Here is a 14618-nt window from a genome sequence, read left to right on the forward strand (position 1 = left end):
ATATTAATATAAAAAATGTATCAGAAATGAAAAGGTATAAAAGTAGAAAACAGAAATATAGTAGTAGGAATAAAATATTTAAGGGTATTTTTCCTCGCTGGATTCAGGATACGAATATTTTAACGATTTAAACTCACTCGTATGTAAGTAAAACACACAGATATCCGAAGCATTTTTCTTTTTAATACCAATTGTGTTCAGCTATATAGAGTACCTACATTAATATGCTATATTTCATTTAAGTAATAATATTTTCTGAATATAAATGAGTACTTTTTTATACGGATTGTAATTTATATGAGTATATTAAATATTATCTGTGTTTGAATTTACTGTTTAAACACTTTAAACTTTGGCCTTGGTAAATCAACTAAAGAGTAATTTTAGCTCTTCGTAGGTCGGTGGTTTCCAAACTTTATGTTAATACGCCTTCCTTTAAAAAAATTCTAATCTTGGCGCCTCCCCTCCTTTATTTCATTAAATAATACAGACACCTTTTTAAATATCATCATATATCAAAAATTATCATTTAAGTATATCAATCATAATATAGGTATCACATCAAATTGCAATGTATAACCACATATTTAAAATATTTAATAGTCTCAAAACAAAGTAGCGCCGCAGGTGACTTTTTTACTATTGATAAAATAACGTGAAAAGTGCATTAGCAAACTAACCAAGAACTCGGTAAATAGATTTTTGTTTGCTTCAATGTATCTGGCGCACAAATCATTTAAAAGTGAAAACATGACGAACTTATTTTTTTTGTAATTTTGATTTCTAAAGCTCCAATATTTTATGAATGCCTTTACTTCGTCTTTTTTAATCAGTGAATGCATTAGTCGTCTATGCATTGATTTATTTACTCATTTTTTTTAAATTTCAACCAAATAGACAAGTTTAACAACAAAATTATCGTTTCTAAACAAATTTGCCTCAAATTTCAACATCATGATTTGTCCCTTTTATTTAATTTTTTCACGAGATAGCCAGCGCGCTTCACAATATACCATAGACGTGAGGTATTATAAAATTAGTCTCCATATTTTCAGACAGGTTTGCAAACAACCTTTTATAAGACTGTTTTATGTAGTTTATATCTAGCGGCCGTTTTATAAAATAAGCATTTGCAAACTGTAAACCAGTGGCTACATTAATTGTGTGAAACTTTTCGCGCCTCCCAGTTTGGAAATCGCTGACGTAGGTACTGTATTATTTTATTAGTTTAACATCAAATTACTTGTAGAAAGTTACACTAGAAGGATTACATACACTATTAATAATTCTGTATGATAACATTTCGTTATGAAACTAATTTTAATATTAAAAACTCTCTGTTTATTTGAATCGACACTAATCATATAATCAGAAAACTAGCAGACATTTAAAATTACAATTCACAGCCAGTCGAGACATCGTAAGTTCAAGATCTTTCAGCTCATATTTTATTCGGAATAATACTTGAGGGTTACGTCTAATAACTAAATAACACCCTGACACCTTTCAACACGAGTAAATTTCATTAACGATTCTATACTTCGAGTTAGATTTACAAACTGCCTGGCTTATAGATGTAAATACGTTAGTATATTAAACACAACTATACGTAAACAGTCATTTTATTAGCTAACTGTATCAGCTGATCCACTAATGAACATCACCTTTACACTCCTCTCATGTTTTAGCTTTTACTACAATGTATTTCCATCGAAATTGTTGATCCGGTAGATTGTATCCGGAAATTTGTACGTAAAAACTTCACCGCAGGACATATATTCATGCGCCACAGTACGTGAAACATGAGTTCGTGTAACATTTAATCAAATGACGAGTTCTTCGTTGAACATTTCACCGTGGAGTATATTTGTACGTATGCTACAACATGTGGTGAATTTTATGAGATGTCTTTACTAGGTTAGGTAAGGTTAGGGTTAATCAATAAAGTATAATAGCGCCATAGGCGAGTTTTTTTATTATTAGAGCAAATTTGTGACGTGTGTGTGTGTTTATGTCACTTATCTGGTCGACCCGAAGAAGCTGGCTCCTTGAGCTCGGGCCTCTAGGCTAGAACTCTATCAGCCCCCTTTGCGGAGGCCATGCCTTATTTAGATGTTACATTAAATGCTTATCAAATTGCGTTATAAGCTTAATTTTTTGATACTTTCAATTTCTTAGAATAATACTGGCATATGAATAGTAGTCCCAAAAAAAGATATTTATAACTGTCTAGTGTCTTTATATACTTTTAATTAAGTAGTTATAACGTATTTGTATGATTCTTATGAATGTTTGGTCATTATAATAATATTGTATGTGTATTTTTACTCTCCATAATCATTTTATTATAACGATATATCATCATTATAACATATTGAAGCAGAAATCGTCAAACATGATAAACCGATGGTAAGTTGACTGTTTTATTTTAACATAATATTATACTTATAACGATGCTTTGTTTCGAACGAAGGTAATTTGAAAATCGTAATTCTAAGCTATTAGAGGTATAATTATTTTTTAATTATATATGTTTAAATTATTTATTTCAATTACAGTAAAACAAATACAATGTACCTTTGCCATTTCACAAAAAGACAACCACTTAAAATACATCTAATGATAAATTATTAGCTACTAGCATTGTGTTTTAGTGGCTCTTTTTAATGTCACCTAACTGTCATACGAGTTTCCCGCGCTGTCAAAATTATCAAATCGTTTTCTACTCTCCATAGCCCACGTATGTCCACTAATACGTACCTGATATGTTTTATTTCGAGAGGGCAAATTACAGGCAGTCCACGTAAAGTTTCGGCAATTATTTATTGTGTACCTTAACTGAACGAACCCCAATTATTTTGCCATAATTAAGCGAATCTTGTTAAGGAACTTTGTGCACATATAACGAAACTATGATACCCACGTTTCGGATTGTAAAATTTGAAATATACTTTATACATTAACAATATATTTGAAAACATTCTCATCAAAGTAAATAAAATACCATCTTTTTATTTTCTGACTCCTTCTGGTAGACTTTTTATCCGTTGTTTAATATCTTTTTGATGCTTAAAAAGTATAGCTCCACCCCCCCCCCCAATTCTTCAAAAAAATCTGACCAAAAACATACCATTTAGGTCGCGAAGGGATAAGTGAATTTCTCGAACGCCTACGTTATATTCATGCTCAAGTAAAGGCGCATTTTCGCTATATATGTATGCAGTATCTTTACTTCGAGGTAATGCTATGTGATTAACTGCACATGAGGTTTTTTTCAACCATGTCCAATCCTAATAAGATCATAATATGGGACTCCACAGAGTGGAGGTTTGTATTAACATTTTTTTTTTTTACGAGAAATGGATGTCAATTACTTCCTCAACCTATTAGGTCCATACTCTGACTCATACTTGAAAAAACAATATATTATTATGTACTTGCCAGGCCTAGGATTCGAAACTGGGACCGACGACGCTATAGGCCGACGCTTAAGTCGCGCGGTCATCGTGGGCGTATCACATGAGGTTATGAACTATTAACTATTAGAAACTGAAAATTCATTCTCCATAACTGATTACGATTTTATGAATATTAAGCAAGTCATAAATACCTTGTGTTTGCCTACACAACAATAACCACAACACGCGATAACCAGGAAAGTACTCACTGTATTATATTATTGTCTATTAAGTACTTGTCAATATGCATCATTGGTTATACTTGACTAATAATATAGGAACGTTATTTCGGTAAATACGATTAATTGCCGACGTATAATAAATAAATGTCCCCATAAATAGTATTATGCAGTTCGCCGGAAATATAAGACGTTTCTATGAACTAGGTTCAATGTAAATTAATCATATTGTGTGCATGGAAAATTTACGGGTGACACGTCGTGATAAATCATCGCTTCATTTTCGTTGACCGGCCGACAACTTTTCAGGCGCTTTAGTTCCGGGTTGCTCGAAATCCAACTTTGAGGTTACGCAGTGTTCCAAATTTGAATTACATAAATGATAGCGGATCTAGTTCGGGCCTTTCGTGTTACAAAATTTCATTTGAAAGTTGTCTATTCTTTAGTTCTAAATTTGAAAATAGAATCGTCTATTTTATTCGTTTTATGCGAACAACTTATTTGGCTAATAAGTTTTTGTTATCTTTCACAAACATAATCAATTTATTATTTAATATTTATTAATAATTTTATATAAACATTAATTAACATATTTAAAATTTAAATTCATTCATATCAGGTATATATTATAATATTCTTTCGATAACATGGATTCTAATACATATTTTTAATTAAATCACAATAAAATATTATGTCAAACGTGTTTTAGTGGACATATTAAAATATTTTCTTTATACGTCTTCACACATGGAAGTATTTTTCAATGCCGGTTCTAAGTATTTTGTGTTGCTCTGCCATGCACTCAAAATATATTAGGCGGCAGTCAAATTAGTTTATTCTTTTTAATAATGTGTCATTGCGCATTATGTCTGCATAAAAGCATATTTGAGATACTTAAAGTAATATTGTTTTAAATTTTAATATTTCCAATCGAAAAAATATGTATCTACCTACCGTATTAACTACCTAATTTGTGGATCGATTATTTGAATTTAACACTATTAATTTTGTCGATTTATTAAATTTAAAAAAAATGAACTGCATTCTAACGTCAAACAGTCCGTTCAAAAAATAGAACGTTTTGTGAAATAAATTCGATTTATGTAATCATAGACAATAAATAATCCAAATTTTCCCGCGCCACTGCACGCTCGGTATAAAGGGGCAAGTAGGGTCGAGGTAGTGTGATATCAACGCACTTCCGCCGATAAATCAAAATGGCGTAGAATGTTAGTGAATCAAAATTTTGTATTTGCATTTGATAAGTAGCATGGCCCACTCTAGAATAATAATTTATCGCGGCAACTCCGTCGCGAAGTACCTGCCATTAGTCTTACATAAGAGATTATTATATAAGAGATATTATGCTCGCCCACGAGAATTTATTTTATAGAATATACTCTGAAACAATAAACTGATTAAGGGATAAGTAATACTTTCCATTATTCAATATTCTATACTAGTTCTATAAATATATATTATGTACTTGAGCATTATAGAACACAAAAACAATCATTTTAATTAGTGGGTATATCGTAACCATTTATTAGAATAGATTTGACGCCTACACAATTTATGATAGTTCGTAAAGCATTCGGGAGCATTCATTGCTCCATGTATTGATATTAAAAAAATATGCAGCCAATGACGTATCGACTGAATGGTATTCAACGAATGAGATTGAATATCGTTATGATGCAGGTTTGTCCAAACTGAAGGTGGACAATATACGATTTTCGTTCATAATGGCGTCTCCATGAACCAAAATAAATAAAACTCATTAATAGTGTTGTAACATACAATTAGCACACAGATTAGATTTTAAAAAGTTAATGATGTCGACATCGATAACTCGAGTGAATCCACGCGATCTACAACGGTTGGATATATCTGAGCATTTCTTCCAAACCCACCCTCACCTTACCACTCCACCGTTGCTATATGACTAAGTTTTTAAACTTCGTAACCATTTTATATACCGAGATAAAACTCTAGTAAATGCCTACCAATAATATAGTTTAAAAAACTGTTTAGGATGTATCAATATTGGTAGTTTTTTAGTAAAAACAGAATAGATTAAGTTAAGTTAAAAAAATATTTAAATTCTGTGTTTAGGCATAATAAATTAAAATAGTCAAAACACTGACCAACGGTTAACCACTTTCAAAACAATATTATTACATTCCTAATTGTTATAAAGTTAGAATCAGAACAATGACTATTTACTTTAAAAAAGGTACACAATAAAATGTCGGAACAAAGTAAACTAAAACATTCAATTTTGTTTCAATACTAAAAAAAAAATCTCTCAATATTATTTTTTTTTTATATTCAATATTTTTTGAATAAATATTAATACCTATCTCTTTATAGCCTAATATATTGTATTGCTCTAATTATTTTTCGTTTCAGATTTAGTCAAACGTGGTAAGTATTTAGTTGTAATAATTATCAGTTACCTTAAATATATTTTTTTTATGAAGCGATGCATCATATTGGTTTTTAATATTAAAAATGGGCACTCGATGATGGTTACACAGTGACAATTTTTAAATAAATACATACATTTTAAAGTATCTTTAACAATACTTAAATGCTTTTACCTCCAAAATTTTACGTACTTTTCAGCCATTTTATTTTCGATGTTTATATGGTACAAAGTAATATTCTTTACATATTTTTGCAAATTATGCAATTTATTAAATACTAATAATTTTTGTAATTATTACCATATATCCGGTTAAATAAAATGATGTTAAATTAAAAATAGGTCTCAATAATGTGAATACATTAAAACATAAAAGAATAATTATTATTCTGTCAGTAAAAATTGTGTGGTAAAAGTATATAAACTATAATAATTTTCATGATTGATATTTGTATTCCAAGTCATTGCCCATTTTTTTTTTATTGTTTAACTTGTATTATTGACTTATCTTGACAAATAACTAAATAAATAATCGACAGTCATAGTAAGTACTTACTTACCCCGATATAAACTAGAATGGTTTTGATTAACTTAATGTCATAATTGTCAATTATATTTCAAACGTATATGTTTTTTCAATTCAACGAGTCTTTCTAGGCTGTTTTAATTACCATCATGCTTAAATGTCCTTGATGTAAAATAACTAGGCATATATTTTTAAATGTCACTTGTAAAACCTTAATTTGGTGGTTAGGTGGCGCACTCAACGGGCAGCGGCTCGTGGAGTTCCCGGTGGGGGGCGCCGTCAGAGCCCTGGCGGCCCAGGGGGTTGCCGCCGCGACGCTATGGCTCAGAGTGGAGCCGCGGGCGTCGGCAAGGGCCCGCAACCTTACCTTATGGGCGTTTCGAGTCACTAGATTACCACCTGGTGGAAATACCACGAGGCTTAGTGCACAAGTAAGAGAATATTTTATTAACATAATGTGTTAATTGGACGACACAATGCGGAAACATTCAAACTCACTCATACACTAAAATATACATACCCTACAATGAATTGGTTTTTGTGGATATATGTATTTATTTACTGGACTACCGATTAAATTTAAACAAAACACATTTTTTTTAATCTGTGAGCTCTTACCTCTAAGCAACTGACCAAAAAAACTAAAGTTGGAGAATGTGCCATTCTTAAATCTTATATTATGCATTTAGTGTTGAATAAAAACAAAAAAAAAATAATGATCATACTGATTATAATTAAAACGATTGATTCGATCAATTTGGTTCATTCAAACAAGAGTAACTATATGTTATATAGGTACGTTAATAAAGAAATAAAAACAATTGTAAAGGTTGTATTAGGATTGTAATCATTTGAAGTTAATAAAAAGACTTTTACCATCATAGCGAAAATACGTCAGGGGTTAAAATTGATAGTTTATATAATATTATATATTATGTTAACAGGAATTCGATGATTACACGGAGATGGCCGGATCTCTTGGCGTCCGGGTGGGCGGCGGCGCAGGCAGCAGCACCGGCGGCTGGCAGCGAGTCGACGTGACGGCAGGAGTCCGCAGGTGGGCCGTCGAAGGAGCGCCAGGCCCCCTTCTCCTCCTGCTAGACTGCTCGGGATGCGGCGAGGCGATACGCTTACCGCTGCCCTTACCCAGGCCGTCTCACCCCGCGAGGCCATTCTTGGTCCTCCGAGCCGCGCCTCCGGCCGCCCGCCGGGTGCGGAGACGAGCCCTGGACTGCGGCCCCGACGCCCGCAACCAATGCTGTAAACAGCGGTTCTACGTCAGCTTCCGGGCGCTAGGATGGGACGACTGGATCATAGCGCCGCACGGGTACTTCGCAAATTACTGCAGAGGTGACTGCGGTGCTAACAGAACCCCAGACACTTTCTTAACGTACTACTCTCACGTGCTAGATGAGTACAGACGCCTTGACAGGCTCGCTGGACTCAGGCCATGCTGTGCGCCACTCAAGTTCTCGAGTATGTCACTCATTTACTTCGGCCCAGACTCCAATATAATCAAGAGGGATTTACCCAAAATGGTGGTAGACGAATGCGGTTGTCCCTAAATTACGCGGACAACCGAATCTGTGATCATTTAAGAAAATGTTAAAGAATATGTGTGACTTTCCGCTAAATGCGATCCATTCCTCTGTGAAAATAATACCTATGTTGTTTTTTCTATAATTGTTAAGGGCGTTCGACTGCTTAGGAAAATTTTTGGTCCGAAATCTGTTGACTGTTACGTTACCGTCGGACCCTCAGAGGGTTTGTTAATATAGTGACGAGGAAACGCAAAGATTCGTTAACTAGGGTAGGTAGAAGGGCGACAGTCGTCCGAGGGAAAGATGCACAAATGATATCATTATAATTTGGTTATGAGTACTACTCTTCAAGATTATAATGTATGAAATATAAGAGGTATTTTATAACACTTTTTTACCAAGTCTATCGACTGCTTTTAACTAGTTAGCCAAATTATAAATTAATATATCTCAATGATTATTAAAATTACATTTTTTGTTTCTACATCCTTTTCCGTAAATTGATCTCATGCGAATGTCTGCGCGGGAAGCGAACTTGACCGGAGAACTCTTAACCGGAAGTGAGATCGAAAATTCTCGATCGAGTCGAGAGGGGCGACCGCCTTTTTTGCTGGACAGTCTGGACCTTAATCCACAGTCAATAAAATCACTAAATTCGCATAGATTACTGATTACAATCTTTAATTTTTATCGCATAATTAATCTGACGTAATTATTTTCGAAATGAAATTTAACCTTGCTCTGTTCCTAAAGATTTCCAGAATAAAAAAATATAAGCGAATTATGTCCATTGATTCGTCCTAAATTATATCAATTATCTTATAATTACCATAGATTAAGGTTTGATTGAATCCAATAATGATTACAGTAATCATGTGTCAATTTTGTAAATAAAAAAATGTTACCTTTAAGTCTATTGATTCTTTAAAATGTTACATTCTCATCAATATAATAATGATTATTGTCAATGGATCTCTGAATAAATTAAGTATTTTTCATTGTTTGCGCATTGACATGATGATAATATAATTCCATTATTAAAATTCATCACAATTTAACTCAATATCCATTATCATTTGATCACTTCATCACTTCAGATATTATATTAAACCAGCGCTCGAAATGGACAAGTTTACGAACCGGAGCGCTTGACAATTTTCTTAAAATATTAACAGTCATCAAATTTTACGAAAATAAGTGTGTTATTTTTTTTTTGTTATATGGCCTATCTAGGTAAGACGGTCAAATTATTTTTTCCACGAGACGGGGTGATAACTTTACCGATTGCATGAACCGGAACGGCGCTCCGGTGCGTTCCGGTCCATTTCGAGCACTGTATTAAACACTGTGAGTTTATTCATGCTAGTGTAGAAACTAAGTAATATTTGTTGAAAGCTAATGATTATTTCGATTGTATTTTTCAAAAAGTTAATAATTGATGTTATACTACTATTACATCATTAATAAACCAGTGGAGATGTGTAAAATTGGTTAATTTTCAGCAATTTTTACTTTGTTTGTACAACGCTTTTAACAAAATGTATGGATGTGAAAATTTGATATTAAATTCAGTTTAATTGTAATGAATTTTAATAAGCTAAGTATTTACTAATTGAAATATAAAAGGTGTGTGTACTTACTTCACAATAATCATTGATTCAGCGTTATTTAAAAAAAAAAAGTGCTTATGTACTAGCTAACAAATGAAGTGAAATTTATCAGTATTGCCCCTCGTTAAATAAGTCATTACCATTTTCATAATATAACCATTATCAATTGATTCTATTATTATGTATATATTATTATATAATGGAAAATGTCTGTTTTTTGACATTGTTATTATCAAAACTGGTGTCGGTGGTCGCCTTCTTTAAAAATCTTTATCACTCGCTCATGCCTATCCCAAAACGTTTCCTTAAAATTAAAAGTAATTAAAAAAAACGTCCCTGTTTAAAAGATTCTAATCAGGGCGTGTATTAAAAATAGTATTTACGGATTGTATAAATAATTAAAAATTCAAACAAATCTTGGATAGTTAAAGTTTGGGATAGGGCAGCAGCTAGTTTACAAAGTATATATATATAATATATATTTATAGATAGGCTTCAAATAAATAATTTTGTCATAATATGACAAGCGATGCGTCGACAAAATGGTTCCTCAGAAAAGATGATGACGTTGTATGTGATTTTGGAAATGTTTGATAGGTTCAAAATGACCAATAAAACGACTGTCATATCGCACAATTGTTTGAATTAAATATTACATAAATTTTCTGAAAAAACGGTATTTTCAATATTTAATATTCAGTGACAAACTCTAATAAGAACATAGCTCGAGAGTAGTCATGTTGTTATAATATTGTATGGTTGTTAAACATCTGTTTTTTTAATAATCTAAAATATTGTTGCGTAATGCTTTTTATATTTTTCTAATAATTACTCACATTCAAAGACTTGCCCGTGAGTCTAATAAATAACCCAACAATTTATTCTAATGATTGATTGATGTACCTACCATTTTTATTTTGTGTAAAGCTGTCAACTTGTTGAAATAATTTGTCAGTAAAACATTAAACTCACTCGATATAACATTAAATATTTACCATTGACAAGTAATATTCTGACGTACATAATTTAAGACGTGCGTTTCTTTGACGTACGTTAATATTTTTTTTTTTTTAATATTGTGCATAATTTAGGACAGTCCTTTTATTGGCTCAAATGCAATTATATTCAGTATAAGTTTGATTGGGACGAACAATTGTGTGCACTTATTTATTTGTGATGCATGATTTTCCGTATAAAAGTGTGAATGAATAAAAAATGCTTTGAATGATAATATACTATTACAGTTCGAAATGAATACGCGACAGTCTGTTTGTAGTAACTTATGATGCTTGGGTTTCGTATCTCTCGGGATATCTGAATGGAAAGTCACTTTCTGGAATGCATTTTTGTAAACTGACGGCCCAAATTGGGTTCTGCCATAAATAATGCGCGTTTGATGACAGAATCAGTGAAGGTGTGTTACGGAACGGCAAAATAACGCACGCCGTGTGTAAGCTTCATTTCATTATACAAAATAATATAAAATTTATATAACGTTTATGTCTAAACATATGAAAATAACCAAATTGTAAAAAAATACCTTTCGAAATATTTAAGAAAAACATGTTAATGAGCCTTGGACTGAATCAGTGACAAACTTAATATTATTTATCTATCACTTTGAAATAGATTTTAAATTATAAAATGTCATTACTTGACAAGAAAAAAAATATTTTTATTACAGTTTTATTTAAATTCTGTGCAATCGATAGGATTAACATATGAGCAGTGACGTCCCTAGACAAAATACCGACCCTAGGCAGCGCGAAAATGCGGCTCCATTTTTTATACAGTATTTTTTATCATTCTTTCACGACTCCAATATCTAAGAAATGTGTTGTATGTATACATTACTTACTAACAAATTATATATCGACCGCTAAAATATACAAAATTTAATTTACATATAAAAAGCGAATAAATATAATAATATGTAATCGTGTTAGAAACTTACCCAAATCACCAGAAGTCTGAGTTGGTGAATATTTCTGTCACATTTGGTCTGTATCATTTAGCAATACAAAGATTTATCATTTTCAGACCATTTTTTACTATACAACACGTAAATAAAATAATAATAGCTATTTATATATATTCCAAATAATTCTCCTCGATTTGCCGCCCTTCAAGTAACTGCCGCCCCCAAGCGACGCTCAATCTGCCTACCTCCACGGGACGTCACTGCATATGGGGTGGTTCACAATAATTATGGATCAAGTCCATCAAAATGGACCCTGAAACATTTGGACCTAAAGTTAAAACTCATTTTGTAAAATTCAGAAATGTTTTCACTGTATATACTTACCATATTTTGATAGTACATGGATCAATTTAAATAAATAGTCGAAACATAAATTATTTTCAGGCTTTATTAATATTAGCAAATTAATGTTTGCAAATACCTCTTTATACTGCTGAAGTAACTGTCAAAATGGACATGATTTACATTCAATATCAATACTAGTATTGCCATTTATGCGAATAATTGTAGAGCTACGATTGTGATATTAACACACAATATAGAAATCTGTTTTATCTAGCCAGTGAAATAAAAAAAAAACGAACGTGACTTGATCCAAAATTATTGTTAACCACCTCCCATATTATTATGATTTTTTTTAATTAAAAAAAATGTTTATTATTTAAATTTTAAACAATATTTATAAACCAGAGAAATATCGTAAAATTACATGCTTCTTAATAAAAATACAGTTAAATAAATAATTGTTACTGTATATTTAAGAGTAAATAATATATAAAGGTGATTTTTTTTATATTATTACATTAACACTTAAATTTGTAAATATGAAACATTTCTCATTAAATATAATATAATAACTCTCTTCAAATTTCATTTACAGCATTTGTAACAAATATACTTAACCGTTTTCTTATATTTCTGCCCAAATAATGTATTGTATTGGTGCATAATGTAAGATGTGAATTTTCATCTGAGTAATTAGTTTGGATTCTCAATCTTGTAAAGCCGATAATAATATATTTTTTCATAATAATTAAAGTGTTGTCTTACGTCCAAGGCTCAGCGAAATAAATTACATAAGGTAAAACAACCGGAACAAACTAATACTGTTGGTTTTGGATTCCCGTTTCATTTTTAATGAAAAAAAATATTATGAATTGTATAATATTCGTTCATCACTTTCAGACGACTTTATAACCTACATAAATACAATAAATTTTGAAGATAACACAGAAATTACATTCGTTTTATTGCCCCTATCAATCCTATCCGTGTGGTACGCCACTTTTTTTTCCGACCATGTCCGATCCTAATAGGATCATAATATCGTCTCTGTTCTAGCAGAACACACTAACTGGAGAATACTAGTTTTGAGTAATTTGACTTTGAAGTTGTTAAAATGTTTGAAATGGTCTATCATGTGAGTTTATTAAGTACTCGTAAAAAGGATGACTTTAAAATAAAGACTGTTTATTTATTAAGAAGGTTTCCAGACGGTAAAGTTTGTAATAAGGAACATTTTGGTATAACTAACTCAATATGTCATTTTTACGAATTAGTGTCTTCTGCCAGAATAGTGATGAATGGGCCTCCACAGAGTGCAGGTTTGTATTAACAGATTTTGTTTTTACGAGAAATGGATGTCAGCCACTTGCTCAACCTATTAGGTCCATACTCTGACTCATACACAAATTATTGAAAAATAATATGTGTACCTACTTGCTAGAATCAGGCTTCGAACCTGGGACCCACGACCCTATAGGCTGACGTTTAAGCCGCGCGACCATCGTGGATGGTACGCCACTAATAATTAATACACTGATAAGTATCACCAATCACCATTGCAGTGGGTCTATTCTATAGACAAGGCTGCTATCGACAGCTATCAAGAGTAGTTTAACATAGTTAAGTATAGAGGCGGTTAATTTTTACAATGAGTTAACCGTCTGAGCTGTCAAAAATGCTATGCTTTAACAGTACCTCTTTTGGCTGTGTTAACTTTTAGAGCGAGATACGCTCCTTTCACATTATACGGTTTTGACGGTATGGCAAAACATCGAACAGCGACATTCCTTTAGTGCAATGATACTCAACCTTTTTTTTTGTTCGGGCCAAATAAATATATTTGTAAAGTAACGCGGGCCGCATCACTACTGGTGTGACAAAAAAAATCATGAAACCCCCCCTTTTTTGCAAAACATTTTTGAGATTTTAAAAATTATGCGTGTTTCTTAAATTAATCGTGTGCAATGGCAACACTCTTATACCAGATCTGATGTGGACCATAATGACAATCCTCTTCGGGTGTCACTATCTGTGCGTCAAAGTCGAAACGAATCTCAAGATAATGATATACGAAATTCCTGATAGTAAATGTGTTTCGGCCGCACATAAAAGCTTAAAGGGCCGCATGCGGCCCGCGGCCCACAGGTTGAGTATCGCTGATTTAGTGGCATGAAGGCCCTTTTCACGTTAGACGCCGTGACGCCGCCGTGACAGCACGTCAGTGGCGTCTAGCTGAATATTAAACGGATTTATTATTTTTCTGATGTTATGGCAGCAGAAATAGTTATTTATTATCCGTGAGCATCCGGCGATTCCCCCTGTGGCATGTGCAGGTTCATAAACGTCACTAGCATAATATTTTTTTCCACATATCAATTGATAAAAAAAATCAATCTTGAAAGTTTCGGGATTATGTTTACTAATCCCGGGATTCATAGGAATTGAAAATTGGATACCCTATGCAAAACCATGACACTCGGAAATGTGTAAATTTAAAGACAAAAAGTGATATCACGTGTGAGGTTGGTGGTGCGACGTGATACGTGTGAGGTGACTTCAGTATGGTTTTTTTATACATTTACATACCTGGTTGAGCTGCACTTTCAGATA

At 32.4% G+C, this 14618-nt stretch overlaps 1 protein-coding gene across 1 annotated transcript; it reads left to right on the forward strand.

Moving 5' to 3' along the window:
- Positions 1–6397: 6397 nt before the first annotated feature.
- Actbeta (inhibin subunit beta) lies at positions 6398–12959 on the forward strand. The gene is made up of 2 exons (XM_085949045.1): positions 6398–7022; positions 7536–12959. The coding sequence occupies exon 2, from the start codon at positions 7557–7559 to the stop codon at positions 8154–8156; it is 600 nt and encodes a 199-aa protein (XP_085805171.1). The 5' UTR covers positions 6398–7022; positions 7536–7556; the 3' UTR covers positions 8157–12959.
- The last annotated feature ends 1659 nt before the right edge of the window (positions 12960–14618 follow it).

This window comes from Rhyacophila brunnea, unplaced genomic scaffold (genome assembly GCF_057557595.1).
Source record: "Rhyacophila brunnea isolate RB1 unplaced genomic scaffold, BYU_Rbru_1.0 scaffold_21, whole genome shotgun sequence".
Taxonomy (NCBI): domain Eukaryota; kingdom Metazoa; phylum Arthropoda; class Insecta; order Trichoptera; family Rhyacophilidae; genus Rhyacophila; species Rhyacophila brunnea.

Coding starts and splice junctions, on each gene's coding strand:
- Actbeta (XM_085949045.1), top strand. CDS start 7,557: ATGGCCGGATCTCTTGGCGTCCGGGTGGGCGGCGGCGCAGGCAGCAGC.